Source organism: Cherax quadricarinatus, chromosome 7 (assembly GCF_038502225.1).
Source record: "Cherax quadricarinatus isolate ZL_2023a chromosome 7, ASM3850222v1, whole genome shotgun sequence".
Classification (NCBI taxonomy): Eukaryota; Metazoa; Arthropoda; class Malacostraca; order Decapoda; family Parastacidae; genus Cherax; species Cherax quadricarinatus.
In genome coordinates, this window is record NC_091298.1 from 19,041,135 (window position 1) to 19,067,362 (window position 26,228).

The following is a 26,228-nucleotide window of genomic DNA, read 5'->3' on the forward strand; positions in this document are numbered from 1 at the left end:
TTACTGTGAAGGATTTAATTAAGGCCGCAGGTAATCTAGCCACTGCTATCAAAAACTCTCAATTTGTAAAGTAGATTTTAGTAAACTCTAAGTGTACATAACAGCCCAGACACGGATTTTTTTAAACTTTAAATTCATTATCATGATTATTATTATTATTATTATTATTATTATTATTATTATTATTATTATTATTATTATTATTATTATTATTAACTGAATAATGAATAGAACTCATAATACCTGAGTTTATTGTTATTTATGTACTTTTAGAATGTAAGTAAACAAATGTTATCAATGTATGCACCCAAGTAAATTACAAATCTTTATAAGTACATTTTAAAGTGACGTATTTTGGGTTTAATATCTATGAAGAAGATTTGCTCTCCCAGATTCAGTTTAAACAAAAATAATTGCAATAAAAATAAATAAAAACATATGATGGTTAGAGACTTTTAAATATTTGCAGAGTTAAAATACACAACGTAAAATGCAAAGCAGCTGGTAAAATTTCACAACTCACGAATTTTGAATGAAAAATAGATGAGGTGTCTGATCGTTAAGACCATTAATTCCCAAAGTGAGCGGTACCGCTTCCCCCCTGGGGGATGTGGAAAGTTCCAGGGGGGCGTTGAGGAAAAAGCGGGTGGTAGGGGGATGGCAGGGTGGCATCATATCCAAGGGAGTATTTCTTATACAAAATCTATATAACAGAATTTAAGTCACGAATAACCTTGAAGTGTATTGCGCATACCTGTATGAGCTGCATAAGAACTTGTCTGACAGATTTCAGGATCTTTTTAGCTTAAAATACCAGACTGAGTAATCAATCCATTCCTAGATATTAGCATCGAGGAAACTGAGCAGAGGCTCAGAAAATCATATCAAGATTTTTGGTTACAATAAATAAAAAACATTTCAGACCGCTACCCTGCATTGTGGAACAAAGTCAGGATGTACTTAATTGTCTTCCCAACATCATATTTAGTAGAGCGAGGCTTCAGTGCAGTCTCCAAGCTTATATCCAAGCAAAGAAACAGACTACTGAAAATTACTGAACGTGGCGATCTAAGACTTCTTAGTGCCGTCAAGCCTGATGTTGAGAGGCTGATGTTCTTGCACAAAGCAGATCCATCTTACTAAAATTGTGAAGACAATGTAGTTACAGATTAGGTGTAAATTTATCCTTCCTATTGTTAAGTAAAATGGTTTACTATGTTAATTTTTATTTGTGAAAAAAATACGGTCGTTTATAGTGTTAAATTAGTTGTTTTGAATTTGCAGTGAACCTAATATCAAGAAAGAGGTATATTCGTATGTGTGTGTGTTTGGGGGAGGGGGCGCTAGGGATGTGGCCTGGGTGCCAAGGGGCGGCAGCCTGAAAAAAGTTTGGGAACCTCTGGTTTAGACTATTATCTAGTCGAGAAGTGTCGCGTACTTTTCATCCCTTGCTTGGGTTAGTAGTGAGTTGCCTCCAGCCACGGTATTGTGGTGACGTGTATTCGTTATGTAATATTTTATTTCCTGCAGACGTAGATGTACTGCAAGTAGAGGTAGCGACCCTGTGTAACAGCGCAGAAACCCACCAGCAGCAGAAGTGTAGCACCCCAAGCACAGCATCACAGCACCAAAGAGAGGGACACCAGAATCTGCGGCCGAAGGACTCAGGCACTGAAAGAAGATCAAGCAGTGGATGTGCAAACAACCCTCCTGCCGGAGACGACTTGAGGAACTATGCTTATGAAGGTGACGGCTCCTCCCCTGGATCATTGTCTTCATGTAAGTCCAGCAGGAGAGGAGCGGAGAAAGGGAGTAAGCGTAATCATAAAATGGAGCGATGACGGAACAAACTGACCTTATTCTAAACCATCACAACTAATGGCATAAAAATTGTGCGATTTATAAAGGAGCCCACCTGGAGACAAAGCAGAAGGTAGGACAACTATATATTTCGGCCTCACACTGAGGCCCTCTTCGGTAAACTTTCGCGACTGAAAACTGGGTCAAACCTCAGTGTGATGCTGATATATACAGTACTCGTCTTCTGTTTTATTATCTCACTGTGGACTCATTTGTGCCACTAAACAGTGTTTTTTTTATGCTTTTATATTTGAAATTCTGAAAGTATTTAAATATAAACAAAAACTTTAATAATCTGGACACAGACTTTTACTATATCTGCAGATGTTGACTTTTTTAGATATGTATTTAACTACTGCATCTTCATATACCATGCTGTAGGTCTGGAGAGCTGCAGCGGAAGCGCAAAGTTCCTAGGTGGCTTCCGTGAGGTGGCACACATGGTGGAGTCCTGACACGTCACTGGGCCGTGTTCTGGCCACTCAGAAGCTATGATAGAGGCAGACACGCCAATTACACCCAGGCACAAAGACGAGTCGTCTCCAGTTGTAGTGGCCCTGCACTCTCTCAGTGAGCGGGACATTGTGGAAGCACTTCCGCCTGTGTTCTCTAGTCCATACAGTCAAGCAATCCACGATGAAGCAACGATCACCCGCCTCTCATGCCCGTCGACCCCGACCTCACTCACAACCAAGCCAAAACAAATGGGTCTACCTTCGAAAACATGCTGCTGATTGGACGCCAACGACACCGATCTCTCTTCCGCGAACTCCTGTGTTTCATCCAACCAGCGATCGATTTACCGACGTTTCTTCTCCCGAGCCCTTCCGTGTGCCTTTTTTTTAAGACTATAGTTTGGTGAAGGCTCTGGAAGTCAACTACCAGACTTAGAGCTGCCGTCGATTACATGCATCTTGTGTGAAAAAAAGTAATCTCTAAACATATAACGAATACTTAAGATACTGCCTATTATGTGGTATTGCTTATCAGTCAGATTTCTTAGCAGATTTATATATTTTTTTTCCTATACTATCTGTCACTATTTTCATCTCTTCCTTTCCATCTCCTTTTTCCTTCCCCTCCTGCTCTCTCTCTCTCTCTCTCTCTCTCTCTCTCTCTCTCTCTCTCTCTCTCTCTCTCTCTCTCTCTTTCTCTCTCTGTCACTATCACATTCTTTCTCCTCCCCTTCCCTTCTTTTCCCCCTCCCTTCCCTCTTCCTCTGCCCCTCCCTCCCTCCCTTCCCTTCCCTCTTCTTCTCCCGTTTCTACTCGCTCCCCCATTCCCCGTTCCTCCGTCCCCCTTCCCGATCCCCTCTCTTCCTTCCATCTCCCTCCTCTCCTCCCTCCTTCGCCTCCCTGCAAATCATTTTCTTCCAGATACATGGTTAGAGCTTACACATTTTGAGACACAGTGCTGGATGTGGCAACAGAGAATCTTCCATTAAGGTGTGTGCTGGTGCGGGCTCGGAGCCCAGACCAGCTGCAGGTCATGGCATCAGCAGATCCTCAGTCACTACACGGTGTAGGTGCTCCCACTATTCATGAATGCAAATTGCAACTCATTGAGGCAAAAGGAGTCCCCCATGTTGTAAACTCAATGACTAAGAAACATTTCAGAATCCTTGTTTACCAGTGATAGCTGCAGTCGGCGAACTGTGAAAATATATTGGACACACCTTATGAGAATGAAAGACCCCAGGTAGGTATGTAACAGTGACATTCAGCTTAAAAAGTCGACTTTATGACAAAATTCTATAGCCAGTGCGTGGATACACTTCACGTATTTATTTTGCAAAAGTAGATCACTGAGACTGGTGTTTCTAAACATGAACATTAATTAGTATTAAAAGTGAAAGTTGAAGTTAACTCATATGACATTTGTGGGAACCTCGTGTGATACTGACACTTGCGTGTGATACTGACACTTGCGTGTGATACTGACACTTGCGTGTGATACTGACACTTGCGTGTTATACTGACACTTGCGTGTTATACTGACACTTGCGTGGACAGAATGTCTGTGTCGTTTAAATCTGTTGTAAAGATTATATGTGATATTATTGTAGATGTTTAACCTATAACATATTTTATAGCTTTAGTGACCTAACTAAAATTATTGATAAAATGTTCGGGCAAAAGTAACACACAATCACGCAGGCAAACACACACACACACACACACACACACACACACACACACACACACACACACACAAACACACACACACACACACACACACACACACACATAGTCTGGAAAGTGATGCAATGGAGGCAGGATCCATACATAGCTCTCCCTGCTCATGAAGCAGGGAGAGTGACCTAATAGAGACCAGTGAAGAGGCGGGGCCAGGAGCTATAACTCGACCCCTGCAACCATAATTAGGTGAGTACACACACACACACACACACACACACACACACACACACACACACACACACACACACACACACACACACACACACACCTACCCACTTTAGTGGTAGTTTTTCCATTTTTCTAAAAGTTATTTGCAAAATAAAATTACGACGTTGCTAACTGAGATATTTTGCTGAAGTACCTTCGCTTCCCTGGATAAAGCATGATTATATTTCAAATTCCACATGGCGCTGTATGACCCTTACGGATTTAGCGTTTTTTGGTAAATATTTTGGCTTAAATAGCAACGGTCTTCTTGCCGAATAAGACAAGCGAAAATTTGTGTATGCAATAATTTCGCAAAAATCATTGTTATAAACGATTAGAAAAAGCTTAGGGATGGCTTTTATGTCTTATAATTTCCTACTTGACATCTCAGAAACCCTCCTACCCCATATGGGTAGTGGGGGGATGATGGTAGGGTGGGGTTGGCACCGACCACTAACCCAGTCTAATCTTAACCGTGGCCAGTGACACATACGCTACTCTGAGACCTCTCTCCCTGCTTTGGTTGCTCCCTTGCAACATTGCACAGCTCCTGATGACGCACTGAGAAGTGTGAAAGTACTTGAGCTAAAGATTTCCACCCCCTGTGGCTTGTCCTGCATATATATATATATATATATATATATATATATATATATATATATATATATATATATATATATATATACATATATATATACTACCGTCCTGCCAGATGACTGTGAAACAAAAACCTGTAACTGTTTTGCATGATGGTAGGATTGCTGGTTTCTTTTTCTGTCTCATAAACACGCTAAGATAACAGGGATATCTTGCTACTCCTACTTACACTTTGGTCACACTTCACAGACACGCACATGCATATATATATATACATACATCTAGGTTTTTCTCCTTTTTCTAAATAGCTCTTGTTCTTTTTTTATTTCTTCTATTGTCCATGGGGAAGTGGAAAAGAATCTTTCCTCCGTAAGCCATGCGTGTCGTATGAGGCGACTAAAATGCCGGGAGCAATGGGCTAGTAACCCCTTCTCCTGTATACAATTACTAAAAAAGAGAAGAAGAAAAACTTTATAAAACTGGGTTGCTTAAATGTGCGTGGATGTAGTGCGGATGACAAGAAACAGATGATTGCTGATGTTATGAATGAAAAGAAGTTGGATGTCCTGGCCCTAAGCGAAACAAAGCTGAAGGGGGTAGGAGAGTTTCAGTGGGGGGAAATAAATGGGATTAAATCTGGAGTATCTGAGAGAGTTAGAGCAAAGGAAGGGGTAGCAGTAATGTTAAATGATCAGTTATGGAAGGAGAAAAGAGAATATGAATGTGTAAATTCAAGAATTATGTGGATTAAAGTAAAGGTTGGATGCGAGAAGTGGGTCATAATAAGCGTGTATGCACCTGGAGAAGAGAGGAATGCAGAGGAGAGAGAGAGATTTTGGGAGATGTTAAGTGAATGTATAGGAGCATTTGAACCAAGTGAGAGAGTAATTGTGGTAGGGGACTTGAATGCTAAAGTAGGAGAAACTTTTAGAGAGGGTGTGGTAGGTAAGTTTGGGGTGCCAGGTGTAAATGATAATGGGAGCCCTTTGATTGAACTTTGTATAGAAAGGGGTTTAGTTATAGGTAATACATATTTTAAGAAAAAGAGGATAAATAAGTATACACGATATGATGTAGGGCGAAATGACAGTAGTTTGTTGGATTATGTATTGGTAGATAAAAGACTGTTGAGTAGACTTCAGGATGTACATGTTTATAGAGGGGCCACAGATATATCAGATCACTTTCTAGTTGTAGCTACACTGAGAGTAAAAGGTAGATGGGATACAAGGAGAATAGAAGCATCAGGGAAGAGAGAGGTGAAGGTTTATAAACTAAAAGAGGAGGCAGTTAGGGTAAGATATAAACAGCTATTGGAGGATAGATGGGCTAATGAGAGCATAGGCAATGGGGTCGAAGAGGTATGGGGTAGGTTTAAAAATGTAGTGTTAGAGTGTTCAGCAGAAGTTTGTGGTTACAGGAAAGTGGGTGCAGGAGGGAAGAGGAGCGATTGGTGGAATGATGATGTAAAGAGAGTAGTAAGGGAGAAAAAGTTAGCATATGAGAAGTTTTTACAAAGTAGAAGTGATGCAAGGAGGGAAGAGTATATGGAGAAAAAGAGAGAAGTTAAGAGAGTGGTGAAGCAATGTAAAAAGAGAGCAAATGAGAGAGTGGGTGAGATGTTATCAACAAATTTTGTTGAAAATAAGAAAAAGTTTTGGAGTGAGATTAACAAGTTAAGAAAGCCTAGAGAACAAATGGATTTGTCAGTTAAAAATAGGAGAGGAGAGTTATTAAATGGAGAGTTAGAGGTATTGGGAAGATGGAAGGAATATTTTGAGGAATTGTTAAATGTTGATGAAGATAGGGAAGCTGTGATTTCGTGTATAGGGCAAGGAGGAATAACATCTTGTAGGAGTGAGGAAGAGCCAGTTGTGAGTGTGGGGGAAGTTCGTGAGGCAGTAGGTAAAATGAAAGGGGGTAAGGCAGCCGGGATTGATGGGATGGGGATGGAAATGTTGGAAGCAGGTGGGGATATAGTTTTGGAGTGGTTGGTGCAATTATTTAATAAATGTATGGAAGAGGGTAAGGTACCTAGGGATTGGCAGAGAGCATGCATAGTTCCTTTGTATAAAGGCAAAGGGGATAAAAGAGAGTGCAAAAATTATAGGGGGATAAGTCTGTTGAGTGTACCTGGTAAAGTGTATGGTAGAGTTATAATTGAAAGAATTAAGAGTAAGACGGAGAATAGGATAGCAGATGAACAAGGAGGCTTTAGGAAAGGTAGGGGGTGTGTGGACCAGGTGTTTACAGTGAAACATATAAGTGAACAGTATTTAGATAAGGCTAAAGAGGTCTTTGTGGCATTTATGGATTTGGAAAAGGCGTATGACAGGGTGGATAGGGGGGCAATGTGGCAGATGTTGCAAGTGTATGGTGTAGGAGGTAGGTTACTGAAAGCAGTGAAGAGTTTTTACGAGGATAGTGAGGCTCAAGTTAGAGTATGTAGGAAAGAGGGAATTTTTTTCCCAGTAAAAGTAGGCCTTAGACAAGGATGTGTGATGTCACCGTGGTTGTTTAATATATTTATAGATGGGGTTGTAAGAGAAGTAAATGCGAGGGTCTTGGCAAGAGGCGTGGAGTTAAAAGATAAAGAATCACACACAAAGTGGGAGTTGTCACAGCTGCTCTTTGCTGATGACACTGTGCTCTTGGGAGATTCTGAAGAGAAGTTGCAGAGATTGGTGGATGAATTTGGTAGGGTGTGCAAAAGAAGGAAATTAAAGGTGAATACAGGAAAGAGTAAGGTTATGAGGATAACAAAAAGATTAGGTGATGAAAGATTGAATATCAGATTGGAGGGAGAGAGTATGGAGGAGGTGAACGTATTCAGATATTTGGGAGTGGACGTGTCAGCGGATGGGTCTATGAAAGATGAGGTGAATCATAGAATTGATGAGGGAAAAAGAGTGAGTGGTGCACTTAGGAGTCTGTGGAGACAAAGAACTTTGTCCTTGGAGGCAAAGAGGGGAATGTATGAGAGTATAGTTTTACCAACGCTCTTATATGGGTGTGAAGCGTGGGTGATGAATGTTGCAGCGAGGAGAAGGCTGGAGGCAGTGGAGATGTCATGTCTGAGGGCAATGTGTGGTGTGAATATAATGCAGAGAATTCGTAGTTTGGAAGTTAGGAGGAGGTGCGGGATTACCAAAACTGTTGTCCAGAGGGCTGAGGAAGGGTTGTTGAGGTGGTTCGGACATGTAGAGAGAATGGAGCGAAAGAGAATGACTTCAAGAGTGTATCAGTCTGTAGTGGAAGGAAGGCGGGGTAGGGGTCGGCCTAGGAAGGGTTGGAGGGAGGGGGTAAAGGAGGTTTTGTGTGCGAGGGGCTTGGACTTCCAGCAGGCATGCGTGAGCGTGTTTGATAGGAGTGAATGGAGACAAATGGTTTTTAATACTTGACGTGCTGTTGGAGTGTGAGCAAAGTAACATTTATGAAGGGATTCAGGGAAACCGGCAGGCCGGACTTGAGTCCTGGAGATGGGAAGTACAGTGCCTGCACTCTGAAGGAGGGGTGTTAATGTTGCAGTTTAAAAACTGTAGTGTAAAGCACCCTTCTGGCAAGACAGTGATGGAGTGAATGATGGTGAAAGTTTTTCTTTTTCGGGCCACCCTGCCTTGGTGGGAATCGGCCGGTGTGATAATAATAAAAAATATATATATATATATATATATATATATATATATATATATATATATATATATATATATATATATATATATATATATATATATACACTGCAACAATCCAAAGCGTTGCATGACCCCTCTCGGATTAACGTTTTCTTTGATTACAATAATAATGCAACAATCCAAAAGGCCTTTCGTCATGTAATTGCAAATGCTTCTTCAAGACTTATGCAATGTGAAGAATGTAATTCAGAAGAGTGCCAGCAGGCGTGTCATGAGAGACAGGTCATGCAAGAAGGACTACATCCGGTTACCAGAGACAACAACCAGCATCAGCCTTCAGTGCATGTATGTGCTTGTTAATACCTGAGTGTGTATGTTTGCTAGTGGTTGTGTGTGTGTGTGTGTGTGTGTGTGTGTGTACTTACCTAATTGTACTCACCTAATTGTGGTTGCAGGGGTCGAGACTCAGCTCCTGGCACCGCCTCTTCACTGATCATAACTAGGTCCTCTCTCTCTCTGCTACCAAAGCTTTGTCATACCTCGTCTGAAAGCTATGTATGGTTCCTGCCTCCACTACATTACTTGTTAGGCTATTCCACTTCCTGACGACTCTATGACTGAAGAAATACTTTCCAACATCCCTCTGACTCGTCTGAGTCTTCAGCTTCCAATTGTGACTCCTTGTTTCTGTGTCCCCTCTCTGGAACAACCTGTCTATGTCTACCTTATGTATTCCACGCAGTATTTTGTATGTCGTTATCATGTCTCCCCTGACCCGCCTGTCCTCCTGTGTCGTCAGTCCGATTTCCCTCAACCTTTCTTCGTAGGACATACCCCTGAGCTCCGGAACTAGCCTTGTTACAAACCTTTGCACTTTCTCTAATTTCTTGACGTGTTTGACCAGGTGTGGGTTCCAAACTGGTGCTGCATACTCCAGTATGGGCCTGATGTACACAGTGTACAGTGTCTTGAACGATTCCTTACTAAGGTATCGGAACTCTATTCTCAGGTTTGCTAGGCGCCCGTATGCTGCAGCAGTTATCTGGTTGATGTGTGCCTCCGGAGACATGCTCGGTGTTATGGTCACCCCAAGATCTTTCTCCTTGAGCGAGGTTTGCAGTCCTTGGCCACCTAGTCTATACTCTGTCTGCGGTCTTCTTTGCCCTTCTCCGATCTTCATGACTTTGCATTTGGCAGGGTTGAATTCAAGAAACCAGTTGCTGGACCAGGTGTCCAGCCTGTTTAGGTCTCTTTTAAGTCCTGCCTGGTACTTATCTGATTTAATTCTCCTCATTAACTTCACATCATCTGCGAACAGGGACACCTCTGAGTCTATCCCTTCCATCATGTCATTCACATATACCAAAAATAGCACTGGTCCTAGGATTGACCCCTGTGGGACCCCGCTCGTCACAGGTGCCCACTGTGATACCTCATCCTGTACCATGACTCGTTGTTGCCTCCCTGTCAGATATTCTCTGATCCATTGCAGTGCCCTTCCTGTTATACGCGCCGATCCTCTAGTTTCTGCACTAGTAGTTTGTGAGGATTTGTGTCGAAGGCCTTCTTGCAGTCCAAGAGAATGAAATTAACCCACTCATCTCTGTCGTGTCGCACTTCTGTAACTTTGTCATAGAACTCCAGAAGGTTTGTGACACAGGATTTGCCTTCCATGAATCCGTGCTGGTTATCGTTTATAATCTTGTTCCGTTCCAGGTGCTTCACCACTCTCCACCTGATAATCTTCTCCATGACTTTGCATATTATACAGGTTAGTGACACTGGTCTGTAATTTAGTGCCTCTTTCCTGTCTCTTTTTTTAAAAATGGGAACTACATTTGCGGTCTTCCATACCTCAGGTAGTTGCCTAGTTTCAAGGGAGGTGTATATTGTGGTTAATGGCACACACAGTATATCTTCTCCCTCCTTGAAGACCCACGGGGAGATGTTGTCCGGTCCCATTGTCTTTGAGGTATCAAGGTCACTTAGCAGCTTCTTCACCTCCTCCTAAGTTGTGTGCATATCGTCCAGCACCTGTTGGTCTATTCCCTGTTGGTGTCCCCCTTTGTCCTGTCTTCCCAGAGTCCTTCCTGTCTCCACTGTGAATACTTCCTTAAATCTCCTGTTGAGCTCCTCGCATACCTCTTGATCGTTTCTTGTGAGTTCCCCGCCTTCTTTCCTCAGCCTGAACACCTGGTCTTTGACTGTCGTCTTTCTCCTAATGTGGCTAAACAGCAGTTTCGGGTCAGACTTGGCTCTCGATGCTATGTCATTTTCGTACTGTCGCTGGGCCTCCCTCCTTATCTGTGCATATTCGTTTCTGGCTCTTTGACTGATATCCTTGTTTTCCTGGGGCTTTGCCTTCTATACCTCTTCCATTCTCTAATGCACTTTGTTTTTGCCTCCCTGCACCTTTGGGTAAACCAAGGACTCGCTTTGGTATTCCCATAGTTTCCGTTGCCCAAGGGAACAAACCTTTCCTCTGCCTCCTTGCATTTTGATGTTACATACTCCATCATTTCATTTACTGTCTTTCCTACTATTTCTCTGTCCCACTGCACCTCCCGCAGGAAGTTCCTCATACCTGTGTAGTCCCCCCTTTTATAGTTTGGCTTTTCCCATTCGACTCCTGTTACCCTCTCCACCTGTAACTCTACTGTGTAATCAAAACTCAGGACTATGTGGTCACTAGCTCCTAGGGGCCTCTCATATGTGATGTCATCAATGTCTGAGCCACTCAGGGTGAACACAAGATTCAGTCTTGCTGGTTCATCCTCCCTTCGCTCTCTGGTAGTGTCCCTGATGTGTTGATGCATGAGGTTTTCCAGTACCACATCCATCATCTTGGCTCTCCATGTTTCGGGGCCCCCATGAGGCTCCAGGTTTTCCCAATCGATCTCCCTGTGGCTGTGTGTGTGTGAGAATGTTTGCGAGTGTTGATTTGTCCTATTAACATTTTTAAAAGATTTTATATATGTTAAAAAAAAAGTTACGTGTTATGGGCCCTCTTTTATTGCTGACATAAACTCACAACAAAAATGTATTTCCAGCGCTGAAACTTCATAGTTCCTGGACATCAACATAAAAAATACAGCAATAAAGAAATGTTTTTTTTTAATATCACGTGACAGGCATTTTAATTTCTTGGTTTTGTTCTGTATTGTCCATATCTTTACAATATTGCTGTTGCCATCACTTACTTGGTTACCTGTAGATTACCTGTAGCTGCTTCCATCGATCACCGCCCCCGCAGCCTGGTTGCTGGCCTTATCCATCAGACTGTTAGTGCCCGCCGTCTGCAGTCCAATGTCTGCATCACATCGCACCTGAGGACGGGGAGTGTGGCTTGGCCTGGGGACAGTTGGTCCCTAAGATGAGCGGGTACTTGTACCTCCTCCCATGGGAGACATATCTCGAGATACTCCCCAGACAGGGAGCCAAGGCCGGGTCACCACTATTGGAAAAGACCCGGGCCGGGAGAGTACCGGCGAATAAAAAAAAAATCTTGATTAGTTTCTTCTTAAATGTGTTGACATCTATGTGAGTATATTTCTGTTATTGCTTTGTACATTCTTCATCCAATGTGAGTATATTTCTGTTATTACTCTGTACATTCTTCATCCAGTATCAACCGCGTCTCATTTCATCCTGGTCGCATTATTCCAACGATTGCGCTCTGTGTCTGGATTATTCCAGATGGACTCCACATTAACTTATTTCATGGTACCAAATTTATGCCGATACTATTTCTATCAGCTTCGATTAATTACAACACTGATTAGACCAATGTACACATTATGCCATCTTCGATTACCTCCCCAAAACGTTTTGTGGTATCAATACTTTGAGTTCAGTAACATTTCCAGGTGTGTAATGCATTTTCATTACTGAAATATTAATTTCCTCTGAATTTCAGCAATTTTCACTTTAATCAGCTCCGTACAAAACATCAGGAAATTAAAGAGAAAATTGGTTCTCACGTCACAGAATATCTTTTAAAGGTCACTGAAGATTCACTCCCACAGCATTTTATATAAACATTGTTATCCCCATCAATTACTACACTTAAATTACTAGAAAATTATTAAAATTCCATAGTCACAGTACCGACTAAGCGAGGAATAAGACACTTGGGTATCTTGATTCCAAGACATTTAGCCAACCGGTGACTTTATCAGTTGAACTGAGAGTTGATATAGTTTATATAAATACGAGAGAGAATTGATGTATTCTTTTTCAGTTCAATAATGAATTGATGTATTACTTATCAATTTAATAGAAAATTGATGTATTAGTTATGAATTCAATAGTGAATTGATGTATTAATTATCAATTGAATAGTGAATTGATGTATTAGTTATCAATTCAATGGTGAATTGATATATTAGTTATCAATTCAATAGTGAATTGATGTATTAGTTATCAATTCAATAGTGAATTGATGTATTAGTTATCAATTCAATAAAGAATTGATTTATTAGTTATCAGTTCAATAGAGAGTTGATGTATTAGTTACGGGGGTTATCACTCCTGGTCTGCAGGGTGATCATGCACAAGCACGTCGTGTCCTCGTGATGGGACAATCATACATACCGAGGTATATGTCTCCCGCTGTATATGCACTTAAAAGAGTTTATCTTAATACCAGTTATAAGTATTAAGATTAGGTCTTGACTGGTGTTGCACAGGTTACGTGCAGTTTCAATAACCTTTGTTTAGTAGATCGACTTTAACTCCAGTTAACTAAATTGTTGAGTCACTTTGAGTATTTTCTGATGAGTATAATTGGTCTTGACGTGTGCTACGAGAGAAACAGTGCATATACACTTAGACAGGTGTATATCTAAGCATGTATACACTTAGGGCTTACTTTAATACCTGTATAACGGATTAAAATATTAACTGACGGTGAACAGATTACATCTCCCTTAATGACTCTTCGGGTAGTCGATAGGTTTTTAACCTCATTAACCACCTAATGGAGTTTTCAGCCAATTGCACTCACACGGCCCTTGGTCGAGGTGCGTTGTTGCAGGTTAAGGGTTCTTGGTCCATGGAAGCTGAACAATCTCTCTCCTTTTTCGGATCAAATCTGATTGTTTTAGATTCTCCAGGTTCTGTATGGCGCTTGCGGGTTTAGTGTTTTCCCCTTGAATATCGTCGTGCTGTCTCGTGAACGCATTAGAGTCTTGTGAACACACTAGTGTCTCGTGAACACTCTAGTGTCTCATGAACACACTAATGTCTCGTGAACACATATGATTGTGAGTCATGAACGCATAATACTTTGTCATGGCCATAACAGTGTGTCATGAACACATAAAAAGTCTCATAACCACACAAGTGTCGCATGAACACATAAAAAGTCTCATGAACACACTTGTCTCATGATCACCCATAAGTGTCTCGTGAACACCCATAAGTGTCTCGTGAACACCCATAAGTGTCTCATGATCACCCATAAGTGTCTTATGAACACCCATAAGTGTCTCGTGAACACCCATAAGTGTCTCATGATCACCCATACGTGTCTTATGAACACCCATAAGTGTCTCATGAACACACACATAACAGTGTGTCATGAACACATACGTGTCTCATGAACATAATGTCAGACGAACACATATGATAATAAGTAATAACTTGCTGAGACAGAAATAAGGGAAATAAAGTGGTCATGCATTTTTCAACACCAAACTGGAATCCTCTATCTTCAGCATAAAAACAGAGATGTAAGCATGTTTATATAGGGAGGGATGTGTCCCTCAGGTGTGCAAGTGAGTATATACCATCAGGTCAGGAAGCAGGTGAGTGGAACATCAGGTCAGGAAGCAGGTGAGTGGAACATCAGGTCAGGAAGCAGGTGAGTGGGACGTCAGGCCAGGAAACAGGTGAGTGGAACATCAGGTCAGGAAGCAGGTGAGTGGGACGTCAGGCCAGGAAACAGGTGAGTGGAACATCAGGTCAGGAAGCAGGTGAGTGTGACGTCAGGCCAGGAAACAGGTGAGTGGAACATCAGGTCAGGAAGCAGGTGAGTGGAACATCAGGTCAGGAAGCAGGTAAGTTAGACGTCAGGTCAGTAAGCAGGTGAGTTGGACGTGAGGTCAGGAAGCAGGTGAGTTGGACGTCAGGTCAGCAAGCAGGTGAATTGGACGTCAGGTCAGGAAGCAGGTGAGTGGGACGTCAGGTCAGCAAGCAGGTGAGTGATCCACTGCACTGGTTTATTTCAAATCCAATACTAGCAGTCTGAATTAGGTTTGGTACTTGTATGTGCTTCTTAAGTCTAATTTTGAAACATTTGGCTTCCATTGCCCCTGTGTGATATCATAATTAGGCGTAGTTGTTATGAGAGCTAATTCTACGATTTTTCGTTCGTAGGCACAGTCTAATTTTTGTGTAATAGCAGCAGCTTCCCGATAGATATTGTGGTTATTATTGCTAACTCATTGAAAGACGGCTTAACTCGCTTGTCCATAACGAATCGCTGTCTTGTGTTCAATGACCCTGGTTGATAACGCTCTGTCAGTCTTTTCCATGTATATTTGACTGCAGTTTTTACAAAATAAACAAGTTACATAAGATAAACTTCTGGTTTATCTTGTGTAACTAATTTATCAGATACCATGTTAAAACTGCAGCCAAATATACATAAGAATCTCTAGTAGAACGTTAAAACATAAAATGTTAATATAAATGTAATCTATATATATATATATATATATATATATATATATATATATATATATATATATATATATATATATATATATATATATATATAAGCAGCTGCCCACGCAGCACGAGCATACATCAACAACATGCCCGATGAAAAAGCCTTGATCAAATTGGACTTTGCCAACGCTTTCAACTCAGTCAGATGGGATGCTGCTCTCCAAGCAGTTTATAGAAGCTTCCCTTCCCTCTATCCCTTCATAGAATCGTGTTATAGTGTGATTTCTACACTATTGTTTGGGGACCACGAAATTTGCTCATGTGAGGGTGTGCAACAGGGGGACCCTCTCGCCCCTTTTCTATTCTGTTTGGTCATCAAGGAAGTCACAGAAGCACTTTCCAGCGAGCTCAATATCTGGTTCTTGGATGATGGTACCCTAGCTGGCACAACAGAATCGCTCCTAGAAGACAAAAAAAATTAAAGACATGGGAGAAAGCCTGGGCCTATCTTTAAACTCCACAAAATGTGAAATAGTTTCTACCAATCCACAGATGATCCAGAATATTAGTGCTGTTTTACCAGGAGCACGAGCCAATAGCAATCTCCTTGGTGCTCCTCTTGGGTCCAGTGCCATCGATCTGATCCTAGAAAGAAAAATCTCAGACCTCAGGACGATGGAAGGCAGGATGAAAGACAATGACACACACGATGCCTTCTACCTACTCACCAGGTGCCTGTCAATCCCAAAACTTACCTACTTTCTGAGATGCTCCCCAGCCTTCAGCAGTCCGAAATTCAAGGAATATGACTCTCTCCTTAAGACCATGCTAGAGAGTGTATTGAATCTTTCCCTTGAAGATGGACAGTGGTTGCAAGCCTCACTTCCGGTCAGGCTTGGGGGGCTGGGTGTACGCACATCCTCCCAGATTGCCCTACCAGCTTTCCTATCCTCTTCCATAGCAACAAACGAGTTAATAAGACAAATTCTTCCTAACAACCTCAGCGACTCAGCAGGAATACAGGACCCTAACTATGCCAGTACCATCACTGAATGGGAGACTCTTGCTGCTCTAGCACCAAACCCTAGTGTCACACTGGTTTACAAACAGTCAAGCTGGGATGACCCCATCGCTGAAAAGGTGCTTGCCAACATGCTCAGGGCTGCAACATCAGACAGGGAGATTGCCCGTCTCCAAGCTGTGAGTGCACATCACTCCCGGGACTTCCTCCAAACAGTTCCCATATCGGCAATGAGAACGCGCCTCGACCCTAAGACCCTCCGTATTGCAGTGGCTCTGCACCTTGCTGCCACGGAATATACGTGTATTTGTGGCGATGCGCAAGCCGGCCAATATGGTCTACATGGTCTTAACTGTTCCAAAACCAAGGGCTGGCATGCAAGACACAATGAGGTCAACGATATAAAGAGAACCCTTGCTACAGCTGGATGCCCGGCTGAGAGGGAGCCCCGATCACTAGCAGCCAACAATACCCACAACCCAGCAAAACGCCCCAACGGGATCACCATCTGTCCTTGGAAGAATGGCAGGCTCTTAGCATGGGACTATACCTGTGTGTCCACACTGGCTGACACCTATATCCATCACAGTGTCGGGCGACAGAGAGAAGCTGCTGACCACAGGGAGGAGTACAAGATCAGCAAGTACAGGGACGTAAGACAATAGTTTCAATTTGTCCCAGTGGGATCAGAGACCTTGGGATCATGGGGAAAAAATGCCACACCTTTCCTTAAAGAATTGGGTTCCAGACTCGTCGACACCACCAGGGACCCAAGGGCAGCCACTTTCATGTTCCAGCGACTCAGCGTGGCCATCCAGTGGGGAAATGCTTGCTGCATACTTGGCTAGCGTCCGGCTTCGAAGGAGCTGGAGGAAATTCATTATCTTTAATACATTGTACCATTGTATTCATGTTTGTGTTTTCTGTAAATGTATTCTGTTTATTAATAAATGTTCACATAGAATATAAAATATAGGGGGTGGCTGGAGAAGAAAATATTCAAACAGCTCCAGGGAGAACCTTGAGTTTTCCCTGAGGCACGTTTATTGTCTTCTCTGAGGATGAGGGTCCCCAGTCCAGTTATAGAGGTGGTACCTACTATATTATATATATATATATATATATATATATATATATATATATATATATATATATATATATATATATATATATATATATATATATATATATATATATATATATCAGTCAGTGCCTGAAAGTATGCAGACATAGTCAAGAAGTTCATTTGTTGTTCAGACCAAAGATCAGAATGGAGAAGGAATATGATCTAAATGGCTTTGACTTAGAATGATTGTTGGTGACAGACTGGATGGTTTGAGTATCTAAGAAACTGCTGATCGTTTGAGATTTTCACGCACAACAGTTTCCAGAGTTTACAGAGAATGATGTGAAAATTAAAACATCCAGTGAGCGGCAGTTCTGTGGGCGAAAATGTCTTGTTAATAAGAGGTAAGAGGAGAATAGCCAGACTGGTTCAAGCTGACAGGAAGGTGACAGTAACTCAAAGAAGAAAAACACTTACCATCATTCATCCAATCTCTGCCTTGCCAGAAGGGTGCTGGCATCGCAGCTCAGATGACTCTACGAACCGCAATATCCCCATTCCTCCTTCGATGCAGGCACCTTATGTCTTTCTTCCAGGACTCAAGTCCGGCTAACCAGGTTTCCTTCGAATTTCTTCATAAATAATGCTTTGCTCACACTCCAACAGCACGTCATATCATAAAAACCACTTGCCACCACTCACTCCTACAAAACATGCTCACCCAATCCTGTTGGATGTCCATGCCCCTGGCTCAAACCTTAAAATACCCCTACCCCTCCTTCCCTTCACCCCATATTTATATGCCCTCTTGGTCATTCTATGATAACTATGAGGGTATATACATTTCCAGGGTATGCAGTTAAACCACAAGGGTGGGAATAGAACCTGAAGCTTCATCTAGGTTCCTAAGCAGAATCCTCGTCAGGTAATAGGTGGAAAGTAACCGTTGTTTTTCAAGAAGCCTTGTTCGTCTTGCTCCAAAAAACGACAATGTTTATTCCAGAAGATGAAATAAAAATCTTTCTCTGGTATTTTGCACACTTTGTTTAGAATAAGTAGAACCTTTGTCGAGGTACATGACAACATCAATAATATCTGCTTCAATATGACAGTGACTATCATGGCAGTGATATTAAAACAATAAATAACAACATCTTAGCATTTATTAATCGAGTAGACTTTAGAAAAATATAAAACGTACTTCCAGCTCACCCAGACATATATAGCCTCGGGCTCTGTGTTAGCTAGCCACACAGCCACACCGCCACATAGCCACATAGGCCTCAATGTGTCATCTTTCTCCTAAGCCTGTTTCATAAACCTTTAACAAATAGCTTTCTTCGGCACAAGAAATAAAACACATTTCAAAATTACGTTCTCTGAATTCAGGTATTCTAAACCCTCTCTATTTTGAAAGGAACCTTTGCCTCACAAGTGGCTAGGAAGCACCACATAAAGCGTCTTTACAATTAACAAAAACATGATTTTTCTAGCCTTGAAGAGGGTAAAAGGCTCTTGATGCAGTGAATTGCACTTCCACTCTTTTCCTCGCATCAGCTTGATGCCTTTTATTTCCGAGGCACTGTAAAAATCCATAGGAATTTAGCGCTCCCATTAATGTAATATTCCCTTGAAACAAGCTTGAATTTTCACTGGTTAGTGTTAAAATGCCCTGTCTGCGGAGAGTTTGATGACTTGACGTTATGCTTGCTTCATTTTGGTACATATCTGGAGAGACGTTGATAACCTGACGTTATGCTTGCTACGTCTTGGTACATCATATCTGGAGAGACGTTGATAACCTGACGTTATGCTTGCTACGTCTTGGTACATCATATCTGGAGAGACGTTGATAACCTGACGTTATGCTTGCTACGTTTTGATACATCATATCTGGAGAGACGTTGATGACCTGACGTTATGCTTGGTACGACATCGTATCTGGAGACACACTCATATGACGTCGTGCTTGGTACGACATATCTTGGGGGAAGACTTCGAGTGCTTGAAGTTCATTTGCTTCCTTCGGACTCCACTCTCTGTTGTGTTGACTATCGCTAAGGAGTATATATAAATGGTTCTCTGTATCTCTCTCCCTTGAAGTTTACAGATTCAGAAAAGATGATAGAATGTGTTCACATGATTCTCTAGGCAGACAAAATTACTATATAAATAACATCGAAAAAATATATATTACACCCATCTTTATTTGCCTTTTATGAGACACTTTTGACCTTTTTCCCGCGAGAATCGGTCGCAGTGCTATTTTTTTCACTTTTTTTTTTTGTTTTTGTTTAGGCAATTCGATGTAGTTTCCATAAGAATTATATAAACTCTAACATAGTTAATTGCCTCAAATCATTTAAAGTATTCCGTCTGTTTTAAGCGAGAGAGAATTTCACTTCACCTTTAGCCCTCGTTCAGTTACTATGCAAGAACTCTCTCTCTCTCTTTCTCGTATAAGGACTTTTGGAACCAGGATAATATTTATCAAGCTTTATTATTAGGAAATTATGAAAGTTATTCTCTTCACAGGCAAATAAGAAACAAATGCTGATGCTGCAAATGAAACAAAAGCTTTACTGAAATCCTCTATTTCCCTGCAGGAAATGTTGAATTGTCGACTCCCGGAACAATTATGCACTTACAGATTATTATTATTATTGTTGCTGTTTTTATTATTATTTAGTTGAGATATCATATTCCTATCTTTAGGAGGGGGAGAGAGAAAGAGAGAGAGAGACAGTGAATCAATGAGATTTACACATAAATTTGTAAAGGAAGCTTAGTAAGTATCATGTAAACAAGATAATTATCATAAATATGTTACAGTTGATCCCTTTTCGAAATTCTGGACAATTTGTTAAATTAGTTTTGGCTGCCAACAAATCTGTTATTAACACTGAAAGGCACTGGGAGGGTCAGGCGTTAGCATGGACACAGATTTGGCTAAATTATCCGAATATTTTTTCTTCATAAAGTCGTCCCTGATTGGCGGAGACATTGCCTCTAGGTGCGTGGTGGGCGTGGCCAACTCACCACCAGAGGTACAAAGAACTGTTGTGATTGGTGAGGACCCATTTGTGTTGGGTGCTGCTGCTGCTGATTGGTTGGTATTTGAGCCATTCGTATGTCAGGACTCCAGCATGTGTGCCACCTCACGGAATCCTCCCAGGAACTTTGCACTTCCACTGCAGCTCTCCAGACCTGAAGTAATGGTGGAACAGAAAAGGTTAGAAGATATTTATATAACTCCAACGCAGGTGTAAATGGCGTATGATACGAACAAAAAATTATAGAAAGATACAAAATGCAAACTCTAGAACATTTTATTGGAAGCGTGTCAGCCCTCGGGCTTTAGTCGCTTCAAAGGCAAATTTGGAGTTACCAAGGTCCCACAAACGAAACATTTCCAATGAAATGTCCTAGTGTTTTCATTTTGTGTCTTTTTTAAAGTAAGAATCTTTCTACCATTAGCACCCGCCCACATAGAAAAAAAAATATTATTTCTGTGTGAACATTACAGAAAGTTGCCACTAGTTTAAAATAACTTACTATTACAGCATCAGTATTTTATGCCCCAATAGCATCAGCCTGAATGGTCCATTGGCCAGGTCACATTAAGTCGACGGAGGACTGAGTCTCCACTGCTGAATGGCCAACACGGGTTTAGTTTCGTGAAATACAGTCCAGTCAAAATTTTAAGATAGATTATCACTTGCAGGAAACACATGACTGGAAGTTACTACTATAAAGACTGACACAATTTTATTCTACCTTATTCAGTGGCTTTAGCTAAAAATAAGCTGAGACGAGAGAAATATTACCACAATGCATTAAGGATCCTGACCTTTAACCGAGACCTAATTTGCTACGAGTAACCTGGCTACCCTAGAAGAAATGTTCTGAGAAGTATATATAGTTGAAGCGGGAATTTGAATAAACTGTGTGTGAACACAAAGGACAGTGATAGACTATGACCAAAATATGTATTTGGATCGCTGTAGTGTTCAAATTCGATAATTTTAAATAGGAGCGAATTGCTAAATGAAACCAAATTGTATCAGTTTCACATTAATTGAAGTTGCTTTAAGATCAGTTTAATTTAACTTTAGTCGATGGTAATATTAATTATTATAATCAAGGGGAAGCACTTAACTCGTAGGATTATACAGCGCCTGTGGGGGGATGGGGGAGGTATTCAGGCTTAATTCAGGGAACTGGAACAGAGATCTAATTCCCTAGATCAAGAGCCCCTCACCATCGTCAAGGAACCTTCCTTGAATGGATGGTAATATTAAAAAGTTTGTAGCTGATTCACTCAAGTTTCAGCTGGTGGTCGGATCCTGTCATACCTTGGAGACACCTCTCTTGTCGCTCTTTTGATGAAGAGTGCCTTGATGTCAGTGAATAAGAGCTACCCTTAGCTTTTTTTAATTAAACTTAATTATCCCCTTTTCCCTAGCACTATATGACCCCCTACGGTTTTAGCGCTTCTCCACGAAAATAATTCAGATTTCTTAACTTATCAGAAGAGGGCCATGTCATCAAGAGCAAACATGACGAGCCCAAATCTTTGTCAGTAGTGATTTTACTATCAAAACGTTCAAACATTTCAACTTAAATATCAAGTCCCTCCCTTCAACTCCAAAATTAATCGCCTATACTGTGAATTAACCTATCTGGGTTTATGATGGGATGGAGGGGTAAGGATTATAGCTCTCTTGTGTTAGTATTGATTTTTTTTTATTTGGGAAAATTGGATGCGGCAGCGATGTGCTGCACTCCTGTTCTATACGACAGTTATATATGGGGAACAAAAGCTAGTTATTCGCTCTGTCATATTCAGTCACACAGGACAGAGTATATGTATGGTGCTGAACTCTGTCAGCCTGAGCTGGGAGACTTGAGTAGAGCAACGAGGATATTGTAAATTATTCCGTGAGTCTGCGGGTTAATTAACTCCGCCACTAGTCTGGATGCGCTCCTTTGTAACACACTGGTGCTGTGTATTCAAGTATTAACTTATTGTATGAGGAAAAGGGGGTCCGTGTATTGCGAGCACAGAATGCCTTGCTGATGGTTTTTCTGTACGTGTGAGCCTTGTTGGAATGATATGGAGAAATGGTCGTTCTTATGACATTTGTTTCCAAAACTTTCCTTCCCGGGTGATTCTATCTTCAGTCTCCTTCTCCAAGTATGTGTGTGTAATCGCCTATTCGACTCACCTATTTGTGATTGCAGGGGTAGATTCACAGCTCATGGCCCCGCCTCTTTTCTAGTGCATTTGTGTGTGTGTGTGTGTAGGGGGGGAGGCAAAAATAAGGGTGGAGGAAAAGAAGGGACGAAGTCTACACTTTCTTTAAGCCAGCAGAAGTCATCGGTACATCCCAACACTACCCCAGTGTGACTCACAGGAGGAGAGTGATCCTGGGGAGGAGCCGTCACCTTCGTATGCGTAGTTCCTGAGGTCGTCCCCGGCAGGAGGGTTGCCCATTCCTCGTTTGCTCACACCATTCTGCTTCCCTGTTTCCAGCCTCATCCCTCCGTCTTTGGATCCTCCATGTTCGATATCTGGGGCAGCAGAGGAGATCCCGCTCCGTTTTTGGTCCTCCATGCTGCTGGTCTCCGAGGCGGCGTCCACCTGTAGCACGTCCACATCTGACGATCATAAAAAAATCAGTCAAAAGCTTTAACATAAAAATGAATGAATTATAAAACGTAAATAGGGATACAAGTCTGATGATAGGCAACGAGGTACACAACATATAATGGTACACCAACGCTATAAATTTATGGATTTTACCGAGGATAAACACCCAGTCATGAGGATTGTATATTTGAACCTAAATAGTTCAAGCCTCAAGGACACATTTGCACTCAAGACATTTGATTAAGTAATATTGATCTTGCAAGTTCAACGCCAAGATTCTGAAAAATGTGGCAGAAATGAAATTAACCGTCGTATCATATTAATGCAATACAATACGGGCAAGTCAGTGAGTCAGACTCAGGTGCATAACTTAGGTATCTTCGTTGATGAAATGTTTTCCCTGCACCGCAGGCTTTATCAGTCGAATACAAAGGTGATTACTATACTGGAGGCAATAAAGTGGAGAGTTAGTTCTAGAGATTTGTCTTTTAGCCTTCGAAGCAGAAAAACTGATCACCTCAAACTACCTCTCCTCTTCTACCGGCTTCACTATACTATTTTCGACTGATGAAGCTTGTTGTGCAGGCGAGGCTTTTCCTCAATAATCATACCTAAATATGGTGTATGTGTCTTATTTATTAACTATCATCTCATTTCATAAATGAACGGTAGTTTCAACAGAAATTGCAAAATGCAGTTTTCGGCAGAATGAAAGCAGTTTATAAATGTTCCCATTGTTGGATTTTGAACCTGTTCAGTTTACTTCAGTCGTGTTTAACCACTGTTGCTCGATTATTATGATGGGACTTTTCCTCCAGTGTTTCAGAAGGCTGCCATTGATTCGCTGTATGTAGGTTATTGATTAAGACACATCAGGGTTCACTTACTGTACGTACTCTGCAGGGGTTTGGAAGTGGTCATTTTTCTGAACTGGAGAGCATAGTCCGTTCTGGTTGTGGGAGACTTCATGTTTCCTAAATAGGGATTCTTGGATTATGCTGGTGGAAGGTGCCAACATACTTTGTTAGGGATCTTGGTGTAAGGTAGCAACGTATCTGCTACGTTTTGGATCTTAATCCATGCTGGTAGAAAGAAGCCACATACCTGCTATGTTGGGGTTCTTGGTCCATGCTGGCTGGCCGTTGGCTTTGGGCGGCTTCAGTAGCTTCAGCTCCAGCAGGTTGGGTGTGCGGCTGCAGGGTGACGATACTTGCTCTTTGCAGCTGACTGTGTCATCCTTGTCGTGGGCGGCTCCCCTGCGCAGCGCCGAGCGGCGGTGGTGCTGGTGCAGCAGGAAGGCGCAGATCAGCACTGTAGGGAGGCAGTAACAAAGTGATACAAGTACCAAGGGTGTTCCTGTATTTGTAAGGATGTTTGCTGGCTGCAAAAGCAGTATGTCTGACTCAGAGGATAGAACCTCTAGCAATACTTGTGATGAATAGGCTCCAAGGGTTTATCGCTTCACATAAATACCTTAATAATTTTGGTTGTAAACTCACCATCGGAAGAAAATTTAACGATTCTACAAAAATTTAAAATCAGCTTTTGAGAAATGACTAAATTAAAATCTACACATACAATACAAAACAAATGAGGTAAAAACTACTGGCGCACACATCTGAGTCGAATGAGGATGGGTTTTGTGGTTACAGTGACACTCACGGAAAAGGAAGGTGCACCACACAACTATGGCTACGAGAGCAGCCAAGGATAGTTTCAGTGAAGTCTCCCCCACGTCAGGCAGGTGACAGTGTTGACCACTGAACCCCGCTGGACACGAGCACACGTAACCTTCACGAAAACAAAAATGAACACCGTCAGTGAGGATAAGTATTTAAAAAATGAACGCAGATAAGCCACCAGTAAAAATAAAATACTTCACTAATTGTCATTGCTGCCTGCACATCACTGCTTATCTCTTGTGGGGTAAGGAGTCACTTGACAGAAATTACCGGAGGAGGTTTCAAGGGTGGATGCTTATGAAGAATCCTAAGAGGGTGGCACCGGTAGCCGCAAGATTGCCACAAATCAGTAGTGAGTAGAGACTTGTTCTACAAGTCTATAAGATGGTAATACAAGAGTACAGTGAATTTAGGAGTGTGTCGTACGGTTTCCATGTCATTAAGTGGGTATTACAAGCAGCCAAGTGGAAGCCAGGAGAGTGGTTCACCTGGCTGGGTGTTGAAGCAGATGCCACCATTGAGACAGGGCTGCCATACACACTCGTCCTCGTCTTCACACGTCGCCTGGCTGCTACTACTCACCACACGTCCCTCGCCACACCTGTAAATCACGTCGCATATTAAACACGATTCCTTTCAAAACTCGCACCCCGTATTAAGTGAGGGGCTGGTAAAAAATAATGGAAAACTTTTCTTCATGAAGCGCAAAACCCGTGTGAGCAATTCAGAATGAAGACCTAATAACATGTAAATCTGAAGATCGAAGTATCCATACTCATTATCACAATTAAATTCCTGTACATACTGATAATCAGGTGTTAGTGCAGTACTAACCCACAATGGTAGGACCGCCAGGTGTCGACGCAGGTGAGAGGAGCTCTGCAGGAAACGTTAGCACAGGAAGAAGGGGCGCCGCACCCACTCTCCACACCCTTGTACTCGCTCACCTCGCCCCACGCCGAGCTGTTGGTCGCAGGTGGCAGTGGAACGCTACGACCAGAGATCCTTAAGTCGTCCATACATCCTGGAGCAATGGCAGTGTAAAATTTCGATCTCTCTCTCTCGTTTTCTCTCCTACTTATTCCTTCTTTTTCTTCCTTACTCGGTTGCGTAACAGAGAAGAATTTTATGCATCTGATATCAGGAGGAAGGATAAAACATAAGATAAATAGAATTTTTTGTTGACGCTGCATTCATTGCTCATATTGCGCTGCCTACCACAATCATACTGTTCATAATATCATACTATGGGTGCCATGTAGCTCGGTTGGGTGTCCGTGGTTCAATCTCCGGCATGGATTGAAATATTTGACATGTTTCCTTACACCTGCTGTCCCTGTTCGTCAAGCAGTCAGTGGGTGCCTTAGTGTCAGTCGACTGGTGTGGGTCGCATCCTCGGGGGCAAGATTGAAGGACCCCAGTGGTAATAAGACACAGTCCTCGATAACGCATTGACGTATCCTGGGTGGCTAACCCTCCGGGTTAAAAATCCGAATAAATTTTGCCTTATCCTATCTTAACAGGTGAAGAGAGCAAGTCTAAGGTAGTTGTGTGTGTGTGTGTGTGTGTGTGTGTGTGTGTGTGTGTGTGTGTGTGTGTGTGTGTGTGTGTGTGTGTGTGTGTGCGTGCGCGTGTGTGTG

General features: G+C 42.0%; 2 protein-coding genes across 3 annotated transcripts in view; one reads left to right on the top strand and one right to left on the bottom strand.

Moving 5' to 3' along the window:
* Positions 1-4,796, top strand: part of LOC128686994 (putative neural-cadherin 2) — a 919,537-nt gene extending 914,741 nt beyond the window's left edge. Inside the window, exons 29-30 of the mRNA XM_070082349.1 lie at positions 1,531-1,779; positions 2,242-4,796. Of these exons, the coding sequence (XP_069938450.1) occupies positions 1,531-1,779; positions 2,242-2,315 (323 nt within the window). The 3' untranslated portion in view covers positions 2,316-4,796. The remainder of the gene's footprint in view (positions 1-1,530; positions 1,780-2,241) is intronic.
* A 13,332-nt stretch (positions 4,797-18,128) lies between these two features.
* LOC128687002 (putative neural-cadherin 2) overlaps positions 18,129-26,228 on the bottom strand; it is a 73,347-nt gene continuing 65,247 nt past the window's right edge. The window contains exons 19-24 of one of the 2 annotated variants that reach the window (XM_070082351.1): positions 25,423-25,612; positions 25,077-25,189; positions 24,569-24,697; positions 24,011-24,217; positions 22,702-22,914; positions 18,129-20,460 (exon numbers count right to left, since the gene is read on the bottom strand). In XM_070082351.1, the coding sequence (XP_069938452.1) occupies positions 20,387-20,460; positions 22,702-22,914; positions 24,011-24,217; positions 24,569-24,697; positions 25,077-25,189; positions 25,423-25,612 (926 nt within the window). In that variant the 3' untranslated portion in view covers positions 18,129-20,386. Of the gene's footprint in view, positions 20,461-22,668; positions 22,915-24,010; positions 24,218-24,568; positions 24,698-25,076; positions 25,190-25,422; positions 25,613-26,228 lie in introns of both variants that reach the window. The other variant, XM_070082350.1, reaches the window with a different exon arrangement.